Genomic DNA, 27,131 nt, shown 5'->3' on the forward strand with positions numbered 1-27,131 from the left:
CAGACAGATGGGCATGTAGACAGATGGACAGATACAGAGACAGACAGATGGGCATGTAGACAGATGGACAGACACAGAGACAGACAGATGAACATGTAGACAGACACCGAGACAGACAGATGGACACGTGGACAGACACAGACAGACGTACGTACATAAATGTGGGCAGACAGAGACAGACAGCTGGGCATGTATAGATGTACAGACATAGAGACTGACAGATGAACATGTGGACATGTAGACAAACACAGGGACAGACGGATGGACACGTGGATAGATAGACAGACACAGAGACAGACAGATAAACATATAGACAGACACCGAGACAGGCAGATGGACATGTGGACAGACACAGACAGACATACGTACATAAATGTGGACAGACAGAGACAGACAGCTGGGCATGTAGACAGATGGACAGACACAGAGACAGACAGATGAACATGTGGACATGTAGACAAACACAGGGACAGACGGATGGACACATGGATAGATGGACAGACAGACAGACAAATCATCTAACATCTTTTTGTATTGGTAGGATGAGGGACGATACAACAAAGTAAGCATCCACACATTTCTTATCTCTCCCTCCATGTATACATACATACCCACACTTATAACAGGAGAGACCAACGACAAATGGCGCTAATAGAGCTCGTCTCTCTCGAGCAAGCCATGGAGGCCGTCATCGTAATACATCAATATATTATCGTCGTTATGTTTTGTCTCAATTTTTGCCCAATTTTTCAGGCTTTGCATAACTTTGAGATGAATGATGGTAACCATCTGAGGGTGACGTTTGCCAAGAATCCTACCATCACACCAAAGGTGTGAACGACAGGGAGTCGTTTTGACATGGAAGTTTGATTAGTGGTTCACACATATGTGGGTGCCCGTGTGTGGTAGAGTGTCGGACGTGTGTGTGTCTGTGTGTGTGGGTAGGTTTTCTGAATGTTGACAATTGGTTTACATAGAAGTGTTACAGAGAGATGATGAGAAGCGTTTCGGTCAGTTTGTTTGAAGTTGGTGCACGCATGCACACACACACACACACACACACACACACACACACACACACACACACACACACACACACACACACAATATTTATCAACCTTCATACATCCATGTGTTACACACAACCTACCTCAGTCCACACACATTAATGATGGGATTTCGGGTAATGTGTGTGTGTGTGTGTGTGTGTGTGTGTGTGTGTGTGTGTGTGTGTGTGTGTGTGTGTGTGTGTGTGTGTGTGTGTGTGTGTGTGTGTTTTGATCAACTAACTAATATCAATTGCAAGACCGTTAGAACTCGAATGTAGCAGTACGAAACATTAAGGTAAGTGCTCTTAATTAATAACCTTCGTTTGTTAAATTTTTAATTTAAAAGTTACATCCGGGACGTGTTGTTTAGCGTGCTAGTGATAGTAGGTAGGGCGTTAGCTACCCCTAGAATCTTAGCCATCTGCACACACAACAAAGTTGAAAACACCTTGAAATGTATTTTGTCGTTAGAAACTAAATTTTAAATAAAAGATAAATGTTATGTAACGTCCCGTATAACAGCGTCAGAGCATCCGGGATTTATTCTCAACTTCCCGTATAATAATGGCGTCGGCCGGCCATGTGTGTGAAACTCCGGGCTGCGGAAAGCCGTCGAAACTCCAGTGTCCGACGTGCATCAAACTAGAGATAAACAACAGCTACTTCTGCTCGCAGGAATGCTTCAAAGGCTACTGGAAGCACCACAAGGACCTACACAAGACGCCGCAACTTTCCGCCTCCAGATCGTCACAGAAGGACTCCTACAATCCGTGGCCGGGATTTGTATTTACAGGAAAGCTGAGACCGTGGCCTGTGACCGCCAAACGCGACGTACCGGATCACATCCGGCGGCCAGACTACGCCAAAGATGGCCAACCAATGAGCGAGAAGCAGGCGCGTTTGAGCACTCAGATCCGGGTTCTAAACGAAACCGATATCTCCCGGATGAGACGGACTTGTAGTCTAGCGCGAGAGGTACTCGATTTGGCGGGAAAAGCTATACGCGTGGGCGTGACCGCGGACGAGATCGACCGGGTTGTACACGAGGCATGCATCGAGAGGGAGTGCTATCCGTCGCCTCTTAATTATTTTCACTTCCCGAAGTCGTGCTGTACATCCGTCAACGAAGTCATCTGCCACGGGATTCCCGACCTACGACCGTTCGAAGACGGCGATATCGTCAATGTTGATGTCACTGTGTATCATGATGGTTACCATGGCGATCTGAACGAGACCTATTTTGTTGGTAACGTCGACGACGAGGGAAAACGGATTGTGAACGTCGCGTACGAATGTCTGGATCAGGCGATCCGGGCCGTGAAGCCGGGCGTGAGATATCGAGACATTGGAGGCATCATACAGAGACACGCCCACGCAAACGGATGCTCGGTCGTTCGGACGTACTGTGGGCACGGCATCCACGAACTCTTCCACACGGCGCCGAGCGTGCCGCACTACGCAAGGAACAAGGCGATCGGCGTGATGAGACCAGGACACTGTTTCACTATCGAGCCGATGATCAATCTGGGAACGTGGAAGGACGATACGTGGCCGGACGATTGGACGGCCGTGACACAGGACGGCAGGCGGTCGGCTCAGTTTGAGCAAACTTTGTTGGTGACAGAAGTGGGATGCGACGTATTGACGAAACGACTGGAAGACGATGGAAAGCCACTTTTCTTTAGTCAAACGTGATTGGAGTAATGCAACGTGTTGGCATCGTGGATTAAGATGTGGCCATTTTGTTGATCGTTTTGTGTACATTTAGTGATAGTGGTAACATTGATATTAAATAGTTATAATCGTATTTGTCGAGTACAATGATTTCATATAATAGCAAACCATAACATCAATCCGTAAACAAATTTGATGTTTTAGTTGATATCAACTAGACCATGTCCCGGTGGGTGCCACCCTCCGAACTTCCTCTCGATCTCTTGTGCGACAGCTAACGTGAGATGATCACGTGCCGGTGCTGCAACGACTTGAACTCCCAACGGGAGTCCCTCCTTTGTCAGTCCGAGAGGACACTGTGTGACAGGAAATCCCAACGCGTTGAAGACCGCAGTGTATGCGTAGTTCATCGGAGTGAACAACGGCTCGTTGTGACGAGGAGCAACTAGAGGATGCGACGGATAGAGTAACACCGAGTGATCATCAAGCAGAGCCAACAATTCAGTGCGAAGACGTTTCAAGTGTTGCCTCGCTTTCTCGGCCACTCGGCTCGGCTGCATCCGCTCCAGTTTTTCTAGCAACGCGAGGCCAATTGCTGGTAGAGTGTGGTCCGATAGCTGGAGGATCCACTTGAGGAACTCCCAGAATGGATTGATCGTTCCTTTGTCGTGTCCCATTAGAGTGGCAAACAACGGTCCGTGCATGTCCTTCATTGCTTCCAGCCACATCGGAATCGCGTACTTGAAACGATGGAACGTGACGTGTCGTACGCGTGCCCCGACCGTCTCCAAGTGATCGCACAATCGCAGTTGCGCTGCTTTGAGATTCGGATCAACCGACGAAGTGAGCCAATACCCACAATCGTCCTCCACTGAAACGACCGTCAAGTGAGACAAAACGGTATCCTTTGTGAGGTTGATATTAATAGGTGCGGATGCTTGATCGTCGGCTTCACCACTGTAATAAATCTTGTGGTCGTCATAGCAACAGGTTTCGTCGTTGACCAGTTGGTTGTCATCGTCGTCGCAATATTTCCACTGACGAGACATCACATGCACAAGAAGTGGAAGGTCTTCGGCGTGGTGACATATCGGACCCGACGCCAGCAACCGCCTGCCGACCGTGTTCTCTCGTGCGGCTGGCCACTGACCGAGATTACTCACCAAACCCGGACTCGCTTTATGCCCGAAGACTCCATTGAAAAACGCTGGCATGCGGATACTCCCACCGACATCCGCAGCAACTCCAAACGGCGAGCCACCAGCGGCGACGATCGCTGCCTCGCCGCCACTGCTACCACCGACAATCCGTCTGACGTCGTACGGATTACACGTCCGACCATATAATCGATTACTCGTCTCAAACCACATACACAGTTCACTACAATTCGTCCCGGCCACGGGAATGGCTCCGGCGTCGATCAGATGACGAACACACGGCGCAGACCGATTGCTACATACTGACCGTCGAGCGACCAGACCCGACGAATTCGGCATCCCATTCAATTCAAAAGCCTCCTTCACAGTGAACGGTACACCCAACAGTGGCCTTCGCTCTACACAATATTCATCACTCTCGGCGAGTCCCTCGGCAATCACCCGATCGACATCCCGAGCGGTCGCCCTCGCTGCATCATACATTGTGTATACGATCGCCTGTATGTGTGGGTTCACCTCCTCGATGCGAGCAATAAATCGATTGACGATTTCTGATGACGTCATCTCTCTTGATCTCACCATTCTTGCTAGTTGCGTGGCCGACTTGAGTAGGAGGGGGTCTCTTATTTGAGGGACAGGGCCCCAGCGTCGGTTGTTGAAGAGCCACCACGCCCACGCCATTGTGTTGAATAGGATCCATGTGCATGCCATTATGGTGTAGCGTGGCAGCAGTAGTGCATACTGTCGGAGACTCTGCAGGAATGCTGCCATCCGATGGGCGTGGTAGTTTGCAGCACGTGGTTGTGTGGCAACAGGATGTGCCTTGGAGTCTTGCAACTTTGCGCGGTACGCGTGAGGTTTGGGACTCCGAGGTTAGTTTTTATTTTAAAATTTGTTAAAATTAAAATTTAATGAATTATTTAATTAATATTATTTTTTGTTTAAAATAATTTTAATATTTTGTTTTGTATTATGACGTTGTTAATGTTCGTTTAAAATAAATTTATTGGTTTAATTATATTTTATGCAACGTAATTAATTATTGAATCAATATATTATTTAGATAAATTGCATAAATTGTTTTAAACAAGTAAAATGTTATATTGTATATACAACGTCATTAATTATGATACATAATTTTAGCTTGTTTAAAATAATTAATTTATTACATGTCATTGCCCTTAATTTATTAATATGTTTTTAAAATAATTTATTTGTTTGATTATGTTATATGACGTCATTAGTTCATTGCTTTTATTGTTGTTTACTATTGTTTATTGTTGTTTACAGTTGTTTATTGTTTATTGTTGTTTATTGTTTATTGTTTTTTACTGTTTTTTATTGTTGTTTACCGTTGTTTACAGTTGTTTATTGTTTTTTACTGTTTTTTATTGTTGTTTACTGTTGTCTACTGTTGCTTATTGTTCTTTATTGTTGTTTACTGTTGTTTGCAGTTGTCTACTGTTGTCTATTGTTCTTTACTGTTGCTTATTGTTCTTTATTATTATTTACTGTTGTTTGTTATTGCTTACTGTGTTGATTGTTGTTTACCATTGTTTACTGTTGTTGTTTACTGTTGTTAATTGTTGTTTATGCTGTTTTGTTTGTTGTTTACTGTTTACTGTTGCTTACTGTTTATTGTTGTTTACTGTTGTTCATTGTTGTTGTTATAATTACTCATCAAAGACGATCGCTTATAAATAATAATTGATGACAATTAATTAAGGACAAAATCAATCAATTGCTGTCATCACTTCAAAACACTGAAATACCAACAGCAATACATTGCTCATGATGTTCCTACGTCTGATAATTAATCAACAATTCTACTACGAACATCATACCTCAACTACTCTACAAGCAGCAATATAACAATCAAATTTTTCTCCCCCCCTTACCAATACACGTCCAATCGTATTCAAGAATTAATCATCACATCTCACTATACCAGTCACTCTGTACCCACACACGTACGTCAACATCATGACCTCGTCAGCATTTGCATCCACTCTCTGCAGCCTGGGGCGGCGTCTCGGTCAACATGTCGCCCTCAACTGACTGTCTCGGTATAGTTGGATCGCCGCTGTCTAGACTCTTTGACATCGCCTCACAGATCAAATCCACTAATTTATTAAACGTTTCGCTGACGTTGTCGCCAAGTCTTGCGCTCGTTTCAAAGAATGGGAAACCGAGTTGGTTGGCTAGTTGCTCGCCTTGTTCTCGAGTTATGGCTCGTTTCTTTTCGAGGTCGCACTTGTTGCCAACGAGAACGACTTGTGCGTTGTCCCATGAATATGACTTCACTTGCGTCGACCTGCCGATGACAATAAATCAATAAAAAAATGAGACAATAATAGATGTGTTGTTTAGTGCATATGTGACAAAATTATATATCTATATATATATATTAATATTAATATATATTAATATATATAAATATTATATTAATATATATATATATATATATATATATATATATATATATATATATATATATATATATATTATAATTATAATTTAGTTGGTCTGGCCTTAGTCAATGTCATATTAATATATATAATATATTATATATATTAATTTATATTATATTAATATTATATATATATATATTAATATTAATATATATTAATATATATATATATATATATATATATATATATATATATATATGTATATTAATATGACATTGACTAAGGCCAGACCAACTAAATTATTTATGCTTGGTTATTTGGACACAAAAACTGGAACCGCTGGACTGACCAAAATGCAAATAAAAAGTAATGATCACGTGACATTTGCGCATGCGCAGTTCTAATTGAACTGACTACAAAAGTGCAAACAAAACAGACACAAGAACAAATGATGGCGATATGTGTCACTATGCTCCTCCATGATGGGCAAGTGGGGTCTTTACCCCATCTGGGCGCCCACCAACTCGGCAGGTGACCCCAGAGGGGTACATGTGTTCTGTGCAATCCACACGGCGATCAATATCAATGACTAACCAATTCGATATAGATTGCAGGCATTATGGTGACCGCAACTCGTGAACAGTATGCCTAGTGGATACCAATGACCACCAGGAAAGCACTGAACGTCATCGTCAACAGACCGTTCGCCAGACCACAGAAACTGCCCAACGACTGAAACGAGTCATAGTCTAATGGATAAAGCTAGAGAAACATGAGAAAGAAAGACAGACAAGTTTCATAATTTACTGTCGTCACTGGGGTTTGAACCCCCCAAACCATGGAGTGGTAGCCATTGTCACTAACCACTAAGCCACGGCGATTCTTTCAATTTTAATTTTTTATTTATTTTCATTGTACTTTTATTTATTTTTTTATTATTTTACAACAAGCATAACATATCATTGCACATGCGCACATCAAATTTTATTTTTATTTTGATAGAGCTCCGAACTAGACCAGTGAATCCAAGCATCAAGAAACTTAATTAGTCTGGCCTGAGACAAAGCAACAAAGCAAATCAGTGTACACATGTATCACATGCCACCATCACTCAGCTCATAGAAAAGCTGAGGTACGTGTATGCACCATAAATCCAACCAACACCCCCTCCACTATCCACCACATACACGACTGCATGTGGTCATCCTGTGTAGAGCCATATGTGGGCATGGCATTGAAGGCATTCAGTGCCTAGAGTCAAAATGAATGTAGACTCCAGATTCTTTGATAGTGTAATAACATATACACTATTGTATAGTATACAATATCAAGTAATCTAGAGTCTACAATCACATTGCCTTCACATGTACCCCTGCCACCCTACGCTAGTATCAGTCCAACAGAAAAAAATTGTACAAAAAAATTAATTAAAGTTTTGGCGCCTCCTGAAGACAAAGGTTAGTTAGCGAGAGCCAATCCTAGCTCCGTTGCCATAGTAACAACATCACTGCCATATATACATACCCTACACTTCCTCCGGAAATGCCTAACTACATTACTTCCGGTCAAGCAACCTCACCAATCTTGAACTGCAACAAACGATTCGGTCTTGGTGATGTCATACATCAGTACGAAGCCCATAGCGCCACGATAGTAGGCGGTCGTAATCGTACGATATCGCTCCTGTCCTGCAGTGTCCCATATCTGCAGCTTGAAGAGTCTATCGTTCCTCACAACTGTCTTCACTTTGAAGTCGATTCCGACCGTTGTCTGGTAGTTTCCGGTAAACGAGCTGTCGCAATAGCGGAAGAGGAACGATGTCTTGCCGACGCCCGAGTTTCCAATGATCAGCAGCTTGAACATGTAGTCGAACTCCTGATCGTCGGCCATGTTTAAAGTGATATCCGGTTTGTAACGCGCGTTAAAATAATGTTACACGCATTAAATAATGTTACTCTCACGTGACGTTATTAGCTCTCGGCTCCCGTATGTGAATACTTGTTACTACGCATGCGCAATTACATACTACTATGGAAGGGAAATTGCTGTCTAGAGAACCACCTGATATCGAGGTTTTGTCGTTTACTAGTTATCAATACGCGTGTTTTCAATTTCCTTTATGCGTCGTCTTGTTTTTTCTCAGAATCTTTTGGCTCTGAATCCGAAAATCGCAAACCACGCAACGCTCGTCTCAACGACGGCCACACAAAAGGCGCGAAAGCATTGGAAACGCAACCAAGCAAAGGAGTGTTCGGTGAGAGGTCAAACAAGCTCGTGAATTGCACCCAAAGTGTCGATCACGCCCACTCTAAGTGTGACCACGCCCACTCGAATTATGTTGTGTGACAGACATGCGGGAGTCTGAAGAACAATTTTGATGACGTCAAACACACAACGATGAGTGAGAGGGCGGCTGTTCGTGAGGCAGCCAGGTGATATGTGTGTTAACTAAATAAATTTTTTGCAATTTTTGCATGGGTTGTATGACCTTAGCGCGCGTTAAGGGGGATTTAAAGTACAGTACATGTATGTATTGTTATGTTACAGCGTTTCTAGAATTTTCGCATAGCACAGGGGATCGAGATTGCAATGATTTCGGAGGTGTTGTCTGTGTGTCAGTGTGTCTGTCTGTCTGTCTGTGTGTCTGTTTGTTTTGTGTATCTGTCTGTGTGTTTGTCTGTGTGTTTGTCTATGTGTCTGTCCCTGTGTCTGTTTGTGTATCTGTCTGTGTGTTTGTCTATGTGTCTGTCCTTGTGTCTGTTTGTGTGTCTGTCTGTGTGTTTGTTTGTGTGTCAGTGTGTCTGTCCGTTTGTTTATTTGTGTATTTGTCTTTGTCTGTCTGTGTGTCTGTTTGTGTATCTGTCTGTGTGTTAATTAGTCTGTGTTTGTCTTTGTCTGTTTGTGTGTCTGTTTGTGTATCTGTTTGTGTGTTTGTCTGTGTGTCAGTGTGTCTGTCTGCCTGTCTGTCTGTCTATCTGTCTATGTGTCTGTCCGTGTATTTGTCTGTGTGTCTGTCCATGTGTTTGTTTGTGTATTTGTCTTTGTCTGTCTGTGTGTCTGTTTGTGTATCTGTCTGTGTGTTTGTTTGTGTGTTTGTCTGTGTGTTTGTCTATGTGTCTGACCCTGTGTCTGTTTGTGTATCTGTCTGTGTATTTGTCTGTGTGTCAGTGTGTCTGCCTGCCTGTCTGTCTGTCTATCTGTCCGTGTGTCTGTCTGTCTGTCTGTGTGTTTGTTTGTGTATTTTCTCTTTGTCTGTCTGAGTGTCTGTTTGTGTATCTGTTTGTGTGTTTGCCTGTGTGTGTGTGTGTGTGTGTGTGTGTGTGTGTGTGTGTGTGTCAGTGTGTTTGTCTGTGCCCAACACTAAATACAGGTGTTATTAACGATTTAGAAAGTCTAAAGTGAACACAAACAGAGAGCCATGATATTCAATTTTATTGTTTGAGACACATCACAATAGTTACTGTTGCTGCATTGCCGAGTGGCTTTCGATCGTTGTCATCTGATTTGGAGATGTTTGTGTGCTTCGTTGTTGTGAATGTTTTTGCATTTGTGTGTGGTAGATGTTTGAAGTGTGCTGATGCTCCGTGTCAGAAGAGCTGCCCGACTCAGTTGGACATCAAATCGTTTATTGGCAATATTGCAACAAGGGTATGACACGTTAGGATGGCGGCTTTGTTTGGTTGTCAAGATGTCTGTGTCTGTTTGTCTGTTGGTCTGTTTGTTTGTCTGTTTGTCTGTCTGTTTGTCTGTTTGTTGGTCTGTCTGTTGGTCTATTTGTTTGTCTGTTTGTCTGTCTGTGTATGTGTTTGTTGGTCTAGTTGTCTGTCGATTTGTCTGTCTGTGTATGTGTCTGTCTATTTGTTTGTCTGTTTGTCTGTCTATATGTCTCTCTGTTTGTCTGTCTGTTTGTTGTTTGTCTGTCTGTTTGCTGTTTGTCTATTTGTTTGCCTGTATATTAATTTACTGGTTTGTTTTTGTCTCCTTGTTTGTTCCTTCCCATCATGTAACTTGATCACGTTTCCGGTCTATGTCACATTCATGTTGTGTTACTGTAGAACTATTATGGTGCTGCAAGAGCCATCTTCTCGGACAATCCTCTAGGTTTGACATGTGGGATGGTTTGTCCCACGAGTGATTTGTGTGTAGGCGGGTGTAACCTTTATGCATCAGAAGAAGGTCCGATTAACATTGGAGGACTTCAGCAATTTGCAACAGAGGTGCATGGATGTGTGTGAATGCATGAACACGTGCACGTTCACACGCATATATACTCATGCTTGTGCATGGACAACAGACAGACTGAATGACAGATGACAGACAGACAGACAGACAGATAGGCAGGCAGACAGACAGATAGACAGACAGACATATGGATAGATAGACAGACAGACAGACAGACAGGCAGGCAAACAGACAGACAGACAGGAACTACTAGGAAATACAAATTCACTTCGACAGGCTGCTAGACTCAGATCGTTGCAGGGCAAAGCTGCTGGATCTTGGCTTGAAGCTGTCCCAACCTCTCTCAAGTTTGCACTAAAACTCGCTAACTTCTGACTAGCAACTCAGTTGAGATTGGGCTGCAGCATGCCTATGTCTTCAGCAATTGAAAGATGCGAGTGTAGCAAGATCAATGACAGAGAAGGCTATCACCTTCTAACCTGTAAAACTGGAGGCGGACCCATCTGGTTCCACGAATCAGTAGCAAATGTGTGGTGTGATTGTTTACGAGACCTAAACATAACACACAGAAGAGAACCCAGAAACCCTTATGAAGGAAGCCATTCTCGTCCTGATATCATAGCATTCGATGCCCAATCTGGATATGATATCGAGCTGGACATATCTCTTGCCCACCCGTGGAATGAGGACATCATCTTACAAGCCTCTAAGGTGGATGGAGCCGCTGCTGCCAAAAGAGAGTCACAGAAGACAGAAAAATACAGCAAAGAGATTGATGCTATGGGAAATGCATCCAATTGCATCCCTCTGGTTTTTTAGCATTGCGGCCGCTGGGGATGGAAAGCCCACCAATTTCTACATCATCTGTCCCTATTATCTGTAGATGACGATGGACACCCAAACAGTGGCGAGTTCAAGACATACTGGAGACGCTGCCTGTCCGTTAGCCTCCAGAGATGCAACGCACAAGTGCTCTCAAGAAAATTATGTAGACTTTCTTTTAGCAAGAACAGTTGTACTGCTTATAGCAAGAACAGTTGTACTGCTTATAGCATACAGTTATTTAATCGTCCTACGTAGTAAGCGGCCGTAAGGGTCGCCGGACATTTTTGAATGTAATGGTGTTGAAATTTTATATATATATGTATTGACAGACAGACAGACAGACAGACAGACAGACAGATAATTTATTCTCATACAGATTCTACTTGTACATATACTAGGATTTTTTAAATACAAACCAGTCTTTGCAAACAACAAAGTCATTAACTAATGGACTTGACTTTGAATGTCAAAATCAAATAATCTATCTAAGTCACCATGATTAGGTGACAGTTTTGAAAGTTTTCTAAGGATAACTTTGGCATTGCATCTTTGCACAATTGTAGAAATCTTTTTCTCCAATACGACATGAACATGGAAGCATTAAAATTGTGGCTTCTGGATTTGCTGACTGTTGTGACAAATGCTTCAAAAAATTCTCTGCCTTTGTGCCCCACCTCCCAAAATGTTCTATCAGAAGAGAAAGACATCTTGATACATATCCTCCTGGAACAAGCTCTTCTGAATATTTTTTCATTTTCTTTTTTTCTCTTGTCGCGGCAGCATGACCATTTTCCTTGCTAGCCCTCCCAATAATGTCCTGACTCCATGGATGAGCCAGGGACACATCAATATCGAAATTCTGTCCAGTATTTGGAACAAACATTGTAATGTCTGGACGGTGTTCAGTATTGATGTATTGATGTCTTGGTTCTGTTTTGATGGGGAAGGTGAAGGTCAGACAGGCATTCACTCCACCCATTTAAGACTGAATTGCAAGACCACGCAGGTCCACCTCCATATTTACAGGTTGTAAGATGGTATCTGTATTCATCTAAATCATGACCACGATCACACCTGTTAATCCAATTGGTGAAACGTAGAGCCACTCCCAACCTCAGGTAAGACGCTAAAGAAAAATTTGTTTGTTTTTAGCAGAAGAAGTGGGGATGACATCCAGCCATGCACCAGCCCCTCGTCCTTGCAGGGACCTCAATCGTGCTGCATCTCTATCTGACTGTGCTTGTATAATAATATACACAGACAAAAAGACAGACAGGCCTGTTCTTCAAGATCAAATCAACTCTCTAGTGACATCATCTAACCATGCAAGTGATATTGGGCTAACTTTACAACACTATCTCAAAGATATTTCCAAGTTGTCGGATTTGTTGCCTAACACAAAAAAGTTGCAACGTCGTCTAACAGCAGAATTTGTATAATCAAAGCAGATCAGTTGATTGAAAACTGATTCTAACCAAGATGCAGCACGATTGCATTCAATTAGAGGTAAAGGAGCAGGAGCATGGTTAGATTCCATTTCATCTTCAGAGAAGTTTGCACTTTCATCTGGCAATTTTGTCTTGGCGGCTTCTCTCAGATTGCGTCTACCTTTGTCTTTACCACCTTGGGCCACTACGTGAATCTGGAAAGTCACTAGATGTTGAAGGGTACCATTTACTAACATGCAAAATGGGTGGAGGTTCAGTTTGGTCTCACAGTTCTGTTGTTTTGTGCTGGTCTGAATGCCTGAGCAGTCTACAATTCCAACATCAAATTGAACCAAAAGATAGATATACCACATCCAACAATAGAGCAGACATTGTTGTGTTTGACTCAACATGTGGGGGAAATGTTGAGCTTGATGTGGCCCTTGCTCACCCCTGGAGCCAGGACATTCTGCAAAGGGCAGCAACTATGGATGGAGCTGCAGCAAGAAGGAGAGAAGACATCAAACATAGCAAATATTCTAAAGAGCAGTTGCCTGGAGGGTACACTCCTACCCTTATTCCACTAGTTTTCGAGCACTTTGGTGGGTGGGGAGAAGAAGCATCAACATTCCTCAATAAACTTTCCAAACTATATAGAGATGAAGAAGGAAGAAACAATTCCTCAGATTTTAAGACACATTGGAGAAGACGTTTGTCAGTACAACTTCAGCGTTGCAATGCCTCAGTGTTGGCTAGAAAGATGATCAGAGTAACATATGGACAGAAAGCTGGCCAGAGTTTAGATGTTGTTCAACTTTCAATTCAGTAAACTAGGGGAGCTTTTTAATGCTAATTGTTATTTGTGTAATTGTAATTGTAGTTGTGACACTTGTTGTTCATTAGCTGTTACTTTAGTTTCACCTGTATTAGCTTTGATGTATAAAAATATATGAAAGACAGGCAGACGGACAGGCAGACAGACAAACAGACAGACAGACAGACAGACCAGACATTGAGAAAGACAGACAGACAGATGGATAGACAGACAGACGGACAGATAGACAGATGGACTGACTGTCAGACAGACATATGGATAGACAGATAGACAGATGGATGGATGGACAGACAGACGGACAGACAGACATATGGATAAACAGATGGATGGATGGACAGACAGATGGACAGACAGAGAGACAGGTGAGTAGACAGAGAGATGCTACACACACACACACACACACACACACACACACACACACACACACACACACACACACACGCACTTGATTTTGTGTTAATAACAGTGACTGTTGACCTTGCAGGTGTTTAAAAACATGAGAATTCCGCAAGTGCGTGATCCACATTTACCAAGCATCGCCGACCTACCAGACAGCTATCGAGCGAAAGTAACAATCTATATCACATTCACACACAGTGACACTCTTGCGCGTGCGCGCGCACACACACACACACACACACACACACACACACACACACACACACACACACACACACACATACACACAGCCAGTCATTCACACCATTCCACCTTCCTACTGCGTTTGATATGATAAACCAGCAGTTGATCTTCTAGGTCGCTCTCTTTGGCTGTGGACCGGCGTCCATCAGCTGTGCTACATTCCTGGCTCGTCTTGGTTACACAAACTTGACCATCTTTGAAAAATACGACTACATCGGAGGATTAAGGTTAATATTAATATTAATGACTATCATCACATGTATGTTTTCTTACCCAATTTTGTGTGTACGTGTGTTTGTCCAGCTCGTCGGAGATCCCACAGTTTCGGTTGCCATACGACGTTGTCTCATTTGAAATCGAATTGATGAAGGACCTTGGAGTTAAGGTATGTGATTTGTTTGCTACGGTGGCCTCAGTTGTAGTGACAGTGTTTAATGATGCTGGCAGATTGAGCTTGGCCAAGGGCTGGGAGATGACGGATTGACATGCAAGGCAATGAAGGAGCAAGGCTATGAGGCTGTATTTCTTGGTATAGGTAAGATGGAGAGTGTATGTGGACATGAGGTGAACTATAGGGAGGAGATGGGTGGGTGGGTGATCAGACGGAGTGGTGCATAGTAGATTATTGTAGTTAGATAGATGAGAATGCAGGAAGGCATTGGAGAGGTGGAGTAGTGTGTTTGTTTGTAGATGGGAAGACAGTCAGAGGGAGTGATGGTTTTTAGTTTTTGTGTTATTTTTGTTGACAGACAGACATGTCATGCATATGGACTGGTGGACGGACACATGAACAGACAGACAGATAGACACACACACACACACACACACACACACACACACACACACACACACACACACACACGCACACACACACACACACACACACACGTGTGCACACACAGACAAACAGACAGACACACAGATAGGACAGACACACAGACAGACAGACAGACAGATGGACAGACACACAGACAGACAGACACACAGATAGACAGAGAGACAGACAGACAAACAGACAGATAGGACAGACAGACAGACAAACAGACTCACAGACAGACAGACACACAGACAAACAGACAGAGAGACAGCCAGACAAACAGACAGATGGGACAGACAGACAGATGGGACAGACAGACAGATGGGACAGACAGACAGATGGGACAGACAGACAGATGGGACAGACAGACAGGTGGGACAGACAGACAGACTCACAGACAGACAGACAAACAGACAGATAGGACAGACACACAGACAGAGTAAACGATCATAAACAGACCAAGAGAAACAACAAAAACAACAAAAACAAACGAGAACCAAAATGCCAACCAAACAGCAGCAACCAATAACATTTCACCATCTGGGTGTACCATACCAATCAAAACACACCTCATCCACATGCTCCCTGCCAACCGTCCAGCAACCGCCATTTTGTTTCTCTCCAGGTTTACCACAACCAAAGCATTCACCCGCTTTTGACGGCCTCAACACGTCCCACGGCTACTACACATCCAAGGATTATCTCCCTCTTGTTTCTCGTGCCAGTAAACCGGGTATGTGTGCATGCAGCTCGGCATCTCTACCTTCTCTGTCTGGCAACGTCGTCGTGCTTGGGTGTGGCGATACTGCATTCGACTGTGCCACATCGGCTCTACGTTGTGGTGCAAAACGAGTGTACGTTGTGTTCAGGAAAGGATTCACGAACATCAGGGCTGTGCCTGAGGAGGTAGGGAAGTGTGTTGGTTTGTTTTGAGTGATGGGATGTGCGTAAGGGTTTTGAATTGTCGTATTTTTGGGTTGGTGTTTGGTGGTTTATTTGTGTGTTTGCTGTTTGTGTTTAGATGCAGGTTGCTGTGGATGAGAAGTGTGAGTTTATGCCGTTTGTGTGTCCGAAGACGGTGATTGTGAAGGGAGATAGGATAGTTGGTATTGAGCTGGTTCGCACAGAACAGGTGGGAATTTAGATAAGCAGAGAGATGGACAGATGGAGAGACAGACAGATGGACAGACAGAGAGACTGACAGACAGAGAGACAGACACATACACACGGGTTGGCACAGACGGACAGACAGACAGACAATACACACACACACACACACACACACACACACACACACACACACACACACACACACACACACACACACACACACACACACACACACACACACACACACACACACACACACACACACACACTGGCTGACAGACAGATAGACAGACAGACAGACAGACAGAGATAGAGGCAGCATACTTTTCCTGCATGCATATGAAATCTATTACATTAACATCAGTGTTTGTCTTTGTGTGTCACATGCAGACTGATGATGGATCTTGGGTTGAAGACGAAGACCAAACTGTAAGACTAAAATGCAGTTACATCATATCAGCCTTCGGATCTGAATTAGGACAGACAACAGGTTAGCAACAGTTTTCTTCTATGCCTCCCACAAGTTTCTATCCTTTCTATTGCAATAATTTTTATATATTTTTAAAAAAAATATTTAATTATTTATTTAATTATTTAGATATTATTTATTTTCTATTTTTTTTTATTTTTTTTATTTTTTATTATTTATTTTATTTATTTATTTATTTATTTTATTATTTATTTATTTAATTTATAGTTATTTATTTATTATTTATTTATTATTATTTGTTAATTTTTTACATATTTTTCAAATAAATAAATAAATTTTATTTTATTATTTATTTAATTATTTATTGTTAGTTGCTGAGGCTATGGCTCCAGTGAAGATGAATAGTTGGGGAATACCGGATGTTGATCCGGTGACGATGCAGACGAGTGAGAAGTGGATTTTCTGTGGTGGGGATTTAGATGGTGTGACACATACGACTGTGGAGGCTGTCAATGATGGGAAGCAAGCAGCTTGGTATGTTGGAATATTATATTTAGTTGATGGTGTGGCGTGCGCGCACACATACACACACACACACACACACACACACACACACACACACACACACACACACACACACACACACACACACACACAGCATGACAGACTGTTGACAGGCGGACATAATAAATAATTATTATAGCAGCATAATATTCTGATTGAAATCAATGGATTATTATGACTAAATCATTAGAATTAACACAGTTAATAGTATTACTAAGAACCAATCAATTACATATAATATAAATTAATTATACTAAATAATAATAAGAATTAATTATTAATTAACACTGATAACAATAAATTATTTATTATTACTAATAATAATTAATTATTATAATTAAAATTAAAATCAATAATTTATAATCAATTTCTTTCTGTATGTGGTTGTATTTCTTGTTGCAGGTTCATGCACAAGTATCTCCAGGTTAGACCAACCACCAACCAACAACCAATAAATCACTTAACTGGCATTCATTCCCTCTAGTCCCTCGAAGGATTATTCGTTCCAAAGGAACCATGTCTACCCAAGTTCTTCACTCCAATTGACAGCATTGATATCAGCGTGGAAATGGCCGGCATGAAGTTTGAAAATCCATTTGGTTTGGCAAGTGCCACGCCCACTACTTCGGCGGCGATGATTCGACGAGCATTTGAAGCAGGATGGTCATTTGCAGTGACAAAGACATACGCTCTAGACAAGGTGAGAGATCGAATGGTGAAACTAATTGCATCAAGGTGTCATGCTTGGGTGATCATCAGTAGTGAAGTGTAGGCAACCATTGAATATATAGTTAATATCAACTAAATACGTAATTTAATATTAACTAATTGTTTGTGTGTTAATAAAATATTTTTATTAGTTTAATGTTAACTAAAAATGTAACTTAGTTAATATCAATTAATTATGTAACTTAATATTAACTAATTGTTTGTGTGTTAAAGTATTTTTATTAGTTTAATATTAATATCAACTAATTGTTTGTACGTTAGTAAAATATTTTAATTAATTTAATATTAATTGAAAATTTAATTTAGTTAATAGCAACTAAATATGTAACTTAATATTAACTAATTGTATAATAAAATATTTAATTTAATTTAATTTAATATTAACTAAAAAGTAATTCTTAATTAATATCAACTACATAAAATCGTAAACTAAAATTTTAGATAATTGTGACTTGTTACAGCGAAAGTATGTGTGTTGAGTGTTTGCTTGGCTGTATAATGATTATGTGCATACTAGAGACTGCAAGGAAACAAGAATCCTGTCACTCTCAATTAGAAATGAACTTGAAATTAATTTTAATTAAAGAAATTTGTTTGCGTGGGCGTGCTAAGAAACAACACACGAGCACTTTGGACGTATTTTAATTTTTATAATAATTTGGTTTAAAAAATTTTTATTCGTTTTATTCAAATCATTGATATCTATGTAGGATATGGTCACTAATGTGTCTCCTCGTATTGTTCGTGGTACGACTAGCGGTCATGTGTACGGACCAGGGCAGAGTGCATTTCTCAACATTGAGCTGATCAGTGAGAAGACGTGTGCATACTGGTGCCAGTCTGTCACCGAACTGAAGAAAGACTTTCCAACAAAGGTAACAAACAATAGTGTCAGGTGTGAGTCATTGGAAAATGGGACTTTGTAATAGTCACGTGACTGAGCAAATACCTCACTTACTTAATATCATTGAGTGTGTGTGTTGTTGTGTGTGTGTGTGTGTGTGTGTGTGTGTGTGTGTGTGTGTGTGTGTGTGTGTGTGTGTGTGTGTGTGTGTGTGAAACTATTGTTTCTTGTCTAGTATTTGTGTGTCCATTACTGATTTGCTTATGTTTTGTTCATGATCTGTCTGTCCATCTACCCACTCGTTTATCTATTTATTTGTCTGTTTATTTGTCTGTTCATCTACTCACTTGTTTATCTGTTTATCTGTCTGTCTATCTGTCTGTCCATCTCCTCACTCGTTTATCTATTTACCTGTCTGTCTATTTGTCTGTCTATCTACCCACTCGTTTATTTGTTTACCTGTCTGTCTATCTGTCTATCTATCTACCCACTCGTTTATCTATTTATCTGTCTGTTTATCTGTTTGTCTATCTACCCACTCATTTATCTGTTTGTCTGTCTGTTTATTTGTTTGTCCATTTATCCACTCATTTATTTATTTACCTGTCTGTCTATCTGTCTATCTATCTATTCACTCGTTTATCTATTTATCTGCCTGTTTATCTGTCTGTCTATCTACCCACTCGTTTATTTGTTTGTCTATCTGTCTGTCCATCTGTCTGTCCATCTACTCACTCGTTATCTATTCATCTATCTGTCTATCTGTCTGTCCATACAACTATTTATCTATACCCATATGTCCATCTATTTGCTTGTTAGTGTGTGGCCTGTTTATTGTTCAACTTGCTGTTGCAGATTGTGATTGCGAGTATCATGTGTGGCTACAGCAAGGAAGATTGGATTGAATTGGCTCAGATGTCGGAGGTTGGTTATATGAGACGTTTGGCTAGAGTGTTGATTACGTGTGCAAATTTGTGTTTTCTGTACAGAAAGCGGGTGCCGATGCGTTGGAATTGAACTTGTCGTGTCCTCATGGAATGGGAGAGAGAGGAATGGGTCTTGCTTGTGGACAGGTGGGATGTCTGATGTGATTGATGTTGCTCTTGAATTGTTGATCATTTGTTGAGATGACCTGTTGTTGTACATTTATTTGGTGCTAAATATTTTGGTGTTGGAATTTGTCTGTGTGTTTGTTTGTTCGTGTGTCTGTTTATGTGTTTGTAATTGTGTGCTTGTGTGTCTGTCCTTGTATCTGTTTGTTTGTGTGCCTGTCCTTTCGTCTTCTCTTGTGTCTGTTTGTGTGTGTCTTTGTGTCTGTTTGTGTGTCTGTCCTTGTGTCTGTTTGTGTGTCTGTCCTTGTGTTTGTTTGTGTGTTTGTTTGTGTGTCTGTCCTTGTGTCTGTTTGTGTGTATGTCCTTGTGTATGTTTGTGTGTTTGTTCTTGTGTATGTTTTGTGTGTTTGTTCTTGTGTCTGTTTGTGTGTATGTTTGTGTGTCTGTCCTTGTGTATGTTTGTGTATATGTCCTTGTGTATGTTTGTGTGTCTGTTTGTGTGTCTGTCCTTGTTTATGTCTGTGTGTATGTCCTTGTGTCTGTTCTTGTGTCTGTTTGTCTGTCTGTCTTTGTGTCTGTTTATGTGTATGTCCTTGTGTCTGTTTGTCTGTCTGTCTTTGTGTCTATTTGAGTGTCGAGCTATCCTTGTGTTTGTTTGTGTCTCGCTCTTTATTTCCACTTGTGTGTCTGTCCTTGTGTGTGTTTGTGTGTATGTATGTGTTTGTGTGTTTGTCCTTGTGTGTGTTTGTGTGTCTGTCCTTGTGTTTGTCCTTGCATTTGTTTATGCTTGTTCTTGCCTGTTTGTGTGTCTGTTCTTGTGTATGTTTGTGTGTCTGTCCTTGTGTCTGTTTGTGTGTCTGTTTGTCTGTCTGTCCTTGTGTGTCTTGTTTGTCTGTCTTGTTTGTCTGTCTGTTTGTGTGTGTGTGTGTTATGTTTGTGTGTCTGTCCTTGTGTATGTTTGTCTGTCCGTCTTTGTGTATATCTGTGTGTCTGTCCTTGTGTCTGTTTGTGTGTCTGTCCTTGTGTCGGTTTGTGTGTCTGTTTTTGTGTCTGTTTGTGTGTCTGTTCTTGTGTCTGTTTGTGTGTCTGTCTTTGTGTCTGTTTGTGTGTCTGTCTTTGTGTCTTTTTGTGTGCCTATCATTTATAACTCAATTTACTGGTTTCTAGGATGAAGACCTCGTGAGGAACATCTGCCGTTGGGTTCGAGCAGCAGTCAGCATTCCATTCTTTGCTAAAATGACACCAAATATAACAAGCATTGTTGGCATTGCAAAGGCAGCCAAAGAAGGTGAGCATAACGATTTTGTCAGCAAACCTTTGTTCTTGTTCTTACTGTACAAAGAAAATTTTATGGATGGTTAAGTTACTAAAACTATAGCCATACTCGTCTCTATTGTAACTGTTTGTGTTAGCACTTGTTTGTAGGTTTTCATCTGTTTGTGTGTTTGTCTATCTGTTTATGTGTTTGTCCATCTGTTTGTGTGTTGTCTGTTTGTTTGTGTGTTTATCTGTCTGTTTGTGTGTTTGTTTGTCTGCCTATGTGTTTGTCCATTTGTTTGTATGTTTGTATGTCTGTTTGTGTATTTGTCCATCTGTGTGTGTGTTTATCTGTCTGTTTGTGTGTTTGTCTGTCTGTCTATGTGTTTGTCCATTTGTTTGTTTGTGTGTTTGTTTGTCTGTTTGTGTATTTGTCTGTCTGTCTATGTGTTTGTCCATTTGGTTGTATGTTTGTCTGTTTGTTTGTGTGTTTGTCTGTCTGTTTGTGTGTTTGTCTGTCTGTTTGTGTGTTTGTCTTTCTGTCTATGTGTTTGTCCATTTGTTTGTTTGTGTGTTTGTTTGTCTGTTTGTGTATTTGTCTGTCTGTCTATGTGTTTGTCCATTTGGTTGTATGTTTGTCCGTTTGTTTGTGTGTTTGTCTGTCTGTTTGTGTGTTTGTCTGTCTGTCTATGTGTTTGTCCATTTGTTTGTTTGTGTGTTTGTTTGTCTGTTTGTGTATTTGTCTGTCTGTCTATGTGTTTGTCCATTTGGTTGTATGTTTGTCCGTTTGTTTGTGTGTTTGTCTGTCTGTTTGTGTGTTTGTCTGTCTGTTTGTGTGTTTGTTTGTCTGTTTGCATGTTTGTCCGTCTGTTTGTGTTTTGTCCATCTGTTTGTGTGTTTGTCTATCTGTTTATGTGTTTGTCTGTCTGTCTATGTGTTTGTCCATCTGTTGTGTGTTTGTCTGTCTGTCTATTTAGTCATATATGTATCTGTGTATACAATTATTGACAAGGTGTCATGCCAGAGTTACAATTCACAATAGACAACTCAGTCCTTACCACGAATGTCACCATCTCGCACATTAGTCTAGCTCGCCCCCTCCACCCAGATGGGAGAGAGAGTCTAGAGACTTCATTTATATTTTACTTTAATTATAATTTATTTAATTAATTAATTAAATACAAAAATTGATATTTATTATCATGCAGGCGGTGCCACCGGCGTTACAGCTACAAACACTGTGTCTGGTCTGATGGGAGTGAACACGAAAGGTGTGGCTTGGCCGAATATTGGGAAGGATCAGAGAACGACGTATGGTGGTGTTTCTGGTAACGTGATTCGGCCGATTGCATTGCGTGCTGTGTCTGCGATTGGCAATGCTCTTCCTGGATTTCCTGTCATGGCAGCGGGAGGTGTTGATGCTGGCGATGTGGCTTTGCAGTTTATTCATTGTGGAGCTCCTGTTGTGCAGGTGAGGGTTGGGCTGGTGGATGGATAGAGAAATGAATGGGCAGATGGATGGGTGAATAGATAGACAGTGAGACTAACAGATGGGTAGATGGGTAGACAGAGTGATGGACAGACAGACAGACAGACAGACAAGACAGACAGACAAGACAGACAGACAAGACAGACAGACAAGACAGACAGACAGACAGACAGACAAGACAGACAGGCAAGACAGACAGGCAGACAAGACAGACAGACAGACAAGACAGACAGACAGACAAGACAGACAGACAGACAGACAAGACAGACAAGACAGACAGACAGACAGACAGGCAGGCAGACAAGACAGACAGACAGACAGACAGGCAGACAGACAGCCATTCCTTAGCAGACATCCTTCATGACACTAAAAATCTCCAACGCAAACTAAACTTGGACCGTACCAAGCATACACTCTCAACATTTCTACAAGGATTGGAGTCCACAGGAGATAAGGCTTGTCTGAGATCTCTGCAAAGGAGGGGTGCAGGGGCATGGCTGGATGCTATTCCCACTTCCACCAAGTTTGCACTTAGTTCTGGTGATTACTGTTTGGCACAACACTTGAGGTTGGGATGTTACATTGTAGTATGCAACTGTCGAACGGATCATTTAAGGCAATGCGAATGCGGACAATAGCCTTCTTACTTGCAAAACAGGGGCCCTGTTTGGTCACACAACGCCATCACTAGTGTCTGGACTGATTGTTTAACAACCCTTTCAATCCCTCATCATGTTGAGTTATTAAGAGATTGTTATGCTAACAGCAACTACCGACCAGACATTTCAGTTTTGGTATGATCTTGATATTTCACTGGCTTACCCTTGGAATCAAGATGTAATTGAAAGAGCAGCAGAGCAAGATGGGCTTGCAGCACAAGCCAGAGAAGAATTGAAAGAGCAAAAGTCTAATGACCAGGGTCGCAGAAGCCTGTTCGGCTCATGGTCAGACCACTTTTTAGGGTGAACGTTTACTGGCCTAATTCAGAGTCGTAGAAGCCATGCAGTCTGGTCACTTCAGTTTTGGTCGGAATATCTTTCAAAAATTGTACTTTGGACAGTCGACAATTGCCTGAAACTTCTGATTGAAAATATAAGTGATTAAATAGCTAATATATTTATAGTTGAAACGAAAGTAAATTATAGTATTTTTGACTTAATTGCTATTTACGCTGCCCATGGAGAGCACTGAGGTCATTGTGTAGCCACGTACTACAGCAATTATTGGTATTCAAGAACCCTTTGTATTAGATACCAGTTAGTATGCTTCTAGATCTCTTGGATCTTGGAACCACACCCTCTTAGCGCGCATTAGGCCGGACCATTTTAGAATGTTTCCATAAGGGCCTGAAGACGAGATACTAGCAGCAGGAGGACGGACAAAAACCAATCCCTTAGTTCTAGAGCACTTTGGGCGTTGGGGTCAGGAAGCTCACAAGTATCTCCATCAACTGTATGAGAAATCGGGCGACGATTTGGTAAGAAAAATGGAGGCCAGTTCAAGAATTATTGGAGGCGATGCTTATCAGTTGCTCTGCAATCATGTAATGCTAAAGTTTTGTCAACGATTATCCGTCGAGTCAAGAACATGCATTGACTGTATTAGAGATGCTTATTCACTACGACTTTGTTTCCGTTAATGTGACTTGTGTAACTCAACCCATGGGTCGATAACTCACTGTTTAGCTGTGGTGCCTTTCACTGATAGTCACTGTATGGTAGACTAGTGTTGATGTTGATTTATCATCACAACTGTATCATCATCTTACAGGTTTGCAGTGCTATACACAATCAGGATTTCACAATCGTTGATGACTACATCACAAGCCTTAAGACTCTCCTCTATCTTCAATCACTCGACGAGCTACAACATTGGGACGGTCAATCCTGCCCAACAGTGAGACACCAACAAGGCAAGCCGGTTCCCAAGCTGTCAGACTTGGTTGGCAAAGTAAGTCACTAAAATTGTTTTAGCTGTTTGAATGCATTAGAAGCATGCAAGAACATGTCAACGTTTGTTTGAGCAAACATGTGGTTAACTGTTTTTCAGTTATGTAATTGTATGATGTGGGCGTTTTTATTTTTATTTTTTATTTTTTTTATTTTTAATTTTCATTTTTTTATTTTCATTTTTTATTTTTTTTATTTTTTTCAAGAGTTGGTGCTTTGTCATTTTGAGGTGAGCTTGCTGAGATATGCTGTGTGCATTTATTGTGTTGTTATGCCCCTCCATAATGGGCAAGTGGAGTCTTTACCCCCTCTGGGCGCCCCACCAACCCGGCAGGTGAGCACAGCATGGTACATGTTTCTGTGTAGTCCACACAGCGATCAATGACTAGTCAATTCGATATAGATTGCAGGCATTACGGTGACTGCGAACTCGTGAACATCATGCCTAGTGGATATCAATGACCACCAGGAAAGCGCTGAACGTCATCATCAACAGATTGTTTGCCAGACCACAGAAACTCCCCAACGACTGAAACGAGTCATAGTCTCATGGATAAAGCTAGAGAAACATGAGAAAGAAAGACAGACAAGTTTCATAATTTACTGTCGTCACTGGGGTTTGAACCCCCAAACCATGGAGTGGTAGCCATTGTCGCTAACCACTAAGCCTTAGATTTATTATTATTTATTTATTATTTATTATTTATTTATTATTTTTATTTTTATTATTTTTATTTATTACTATTTATTTATATTTTTATTATTATTTATTTAATATTAATTTTATTTAGTTATTATTTATTATTTTTTATTTATTCTGGGATCTACTCGGATCCTTCGTAAAGTCATGTCTTCTTTCTAGACAACCGTGATGGTCTAAGTACTTCTGAAGCAGGGTTTGCTTCCGGTACTTGTAATAGACTTTACAAACCAGACTGATCTGGTTGAGCACGACAAGACATTATTTATTATTCTATTATTTATTATTATTAATTAATTAATTTAATTATTTGGTTTGTGTTCAGTACTGTTTGTCTACTTGTTGTACCTGACTGTCAGTCTCTGTTAATACGTATGTTTGTCTCTCTGTTAGTCACTAGTGCCATATTTCTTCATTTGTCCTTTGACTCTATTGTAAAATTGTGCATCACTGTACACTGTCTGTCTTCCTCTCATTTAGCATCTTCCATCGTTTGGTCCATACGTGGAGGAACGGAAGAGGATCATACGTCAACATAAAGAACAAGTTCCTCCTCTAGAACAATTCAAACCGGAAGTTCACAGACCAGCAATCACACCAAAGAAGCCTGTTCCGTCTGTGCAGGTAAGAAAACTTTTTGCTAATGTTTATCATCTCATCAGTTGTTTGTCTGTTTGGTTTTGTTTGTTTGTCTGTTTGTTTGTTTGTCTGTTTGTTTGTCTGTTTGCTTGTCTGTTTGTTTATTTGTTTGTCTGTTTGTTTGTTTGTGTGTGTGTTTGCTTGTGTGTTTGTTTGTTTGTTTGTTAATCTGTCTGTTTGTTTGTCTGTTTGTCTGTTTGTCTGTTTGTCTGTCTATCTGATTGTATGTGTTTGTTTGTTTGTCTGTTTGTTTGGCTGTTTGTTTGTCTGTTTGTCTGTCTGTCTGTGTGTCTGTTTGTTTGCCTGTCTATCTGTTTGTTTGTTCGTCTATCTGTTTGTTTGAGTGTCTGTTTTTGTCTGTCTGTTTGTTTGTCTGTTTTTGTCTATCTGTTTGTTTGTCTGTCTGTTTGTTTGTTTGTCTGTTTGTCTGTCTGTCTGTGTGTCTGTTTGTTTGCCTGTCTATCTGTTTGTTTGTTTGTTTGTCTGTTTTTGTCTGTTTGTTTGTTTATTTGTCTGTTTTGTCTGTTTGTTTGTTTGTTTGTCTGTTTTTGTCTGTTTGTTTGTTTGTTTGTCTGTTTGTGTGTCTGTTTGTTTGCCTGTCTATCTGTTTGTTTGTCTGTTTTTGTCTGTTTGTTTGTTTGTCTATTTGTTTGTTTGTTTGTCTGTTTTTGTCTGTTTGTTTGTTTCTTGTTTGTCTTTCTGTGTATATATATGCTTGTCTCTTTTACCTATTTTTGTTTACGTTTTATGTGTGTTTTATGATTTGTGATTTATCCATCACTCAGATTACCCATCTCTTGTCTCATTCTTTTCAAACATCCCAACATGTTTGTGTATTGCACTAGGATATGGTCGGTCTCGCCCTTTCTCGCATCACTGACTACAACAGCTTGGACAACAAACAGCAAGCAGTCGCAATTATCGATGAGGAAATGTGCATCAATTGTGGCAAGTGCTACATGACATGCAACGACTCTGGCTACCAAGCCATCACATTTGACCCACAGACTCACCTGCCTCACGTGACCGATGACTGCACGGGCTGCACCCTCTGTGTCAGCGTCTGTCCCATCATTGACTGCATTACAATGGTACCTCGCACCACTCCTTATGAGCCACGTCGAGGAGTCCCTCTTGCTGTACAGTCTGTCTCTTAAGTGTGTGTGTGTGTTGCAAGCCGAGACGGGAGACAACAGGAAGTAATGTGTGTGCTGTTTGATTTTAATATGCAAATTTGTTATTGCACAGACTGTGCGGTTTGTTTTGATTTTTGTACTTTGTACCTCACTAGCAAAAACTGTTATCCTCGGAGTTCAGACGTTGCGCGCAATTTTCTATAGTCCCGTATT

At 41.1% G+C, this 27,131-nt stretch overlaps 5 protein-coding genes across 7 annotated transcripts in view; 3 read left to right on the forward strand and 2 right to left on the reverse strand.

Annotated features, from left to right (window-relative positions):
* Positions 1–996, forward strand: part of LOC134185527 (polypyrimidine tract-binding protein 3-like) — an 11,001-nt gene extending 10,005 nt beyond the window's left edge. For both annotated transcript variants that reach the window (XM_062653333.1, XM_062653334.1), the window contains exons 23-25: positions 542–562; positions 627–693; positions 754–996. In XM_062653333.1, coding sequence (XP_062509317.1) covers positions 542–562; positions 627–693; positions 754–837 — 172 coding nt within the window. In that variant the 3' untranslated portion in view covers positions 838–996. The remainder of the gene's footprint in view (positions 1–541; positions 563–626; positions 694–753) is intronic.
* A 617-nt stretch (positions 997–1,613) lies between these two features.
* Positions 1,614–2,922, forward strand: LOC134185644 (methionine aminopeptidase 1-like). The gene has a single exon (XM_062653480.1). The coding sequence runs from the start codon at positions 1,614–1,616 to the stop codon at positions 2,742–2,744; it is 1,131 nt and encodes a 376-aa protein (XP_062509464.1). The 3' UTR covers positions 2,745–2,922.
* LOC134185643 (fatty-acid amide hydrolase 2-A-like) lies at positions 2,808–4,782 on the reverse strand. The gene has a single exon (XM_062653479.1). It carries the CDS (start codon positions 4,649–4,651, stop codon positions 2,924–2,926), a length of 1,728 nt encoding a protein of 575 aa, XP_062509463.1. The 5' UTR covers positions 4,652–4,782; the 3' UTR covers positions 2,808–2,923.
* An 895-nt stretch (positions 4,783–5,677) lies between these two features.
* LOC134185525 (ras-related protein Rab-3A-like) lies at positions 5,678–8,198 on the reverse strand. Its single transcript, XM_062653330.1, has 2 exons — positions 7,871–8,198; positions 5,678–6,194 (listed from the first exon to the last, which is right to left on the reverse strand). The coding sequence occupies exons 1-2, from the start codon at positions 8,179–8,181 to the stop codon at positions 5,873–5,875; spliced, it is 633 nt and encodes a 210-aa protein (XP_062509314.1). The 5' UTR covers positions 8,182–8,198; the 3' UTR covers positions 5,678–5,872.
* Positions 8,199–8,312: 114 nt separating this feature from the next.
* On the forward strand, positions 8,313–26,946 carry LOC134185463 (dihydropyrimidine dehydrogenase [NADP(+)]-like). 2 transcript variants are annotated; one of them, XM_062653249.1, is made up of 23 exons: positions 8,313–8,363; positions 8,435–8,545; positions 8,641–8,723; positions 9,852–9,939; positions 10,347–10,508; positions 14,045–14,128; positions 14,317–14,429; positions 14,506–14,587; positions 14,650–14,737; positions 15,645–15,925; positions 16,041–16,151; positions 16,520–16,619; positions 16,931–17,093; positions 17,526–17,547; positions 17,608–17,823; positions 18,563–18,727; positions 19,552–19,620; positions 19,686–19,769; positions 20,916–21,036; positions 22,214–22,476; positions 24,265–24,444; positions 25,624–25,767; positions 26,628–26,946. In XM_062653249.1, exons 1-23 carry the CDS (start codon positions 8,322–8,324, stop codon positions 26,937–26,939), a joined length of 3,084 nt encoding a protein of 1,027 aa, XP_062509233.1. In that variant the 5' UTR covers positions 8,313–8,321; the 3' UTR covers positions 26,940–26,946. The 2 variants fall into 2 exon arrangements, with proteins under 2 accessions (XP_062509233.1, XP_062509234.1); XM_062653250.1 differs by lacking the exons at positions 8,313–8,363; positions 8,435–8,545; positions 8,641–8,723 and having other exon boundaries at positions 10,347–10,518.
* The last annotated feature ends 185 nt before the right edge of the window (positions 26,947–27,131 follow it).

The sequence above is a fragment of the Corticium candelabrum genome, chromosome 10, assembly GCF_963422355.1.
Source record: "Corticium candelabrum chromosome 10, ooCorCand1.1, whole genome shotgun sequence".
Classification (NCBI taxonomy): Eukaryota; Metazoa; Porifera; class Homoscleromorpha; order Homosclerophorida; family Plakinidae; genus Corticium; species Corticium candelabrum.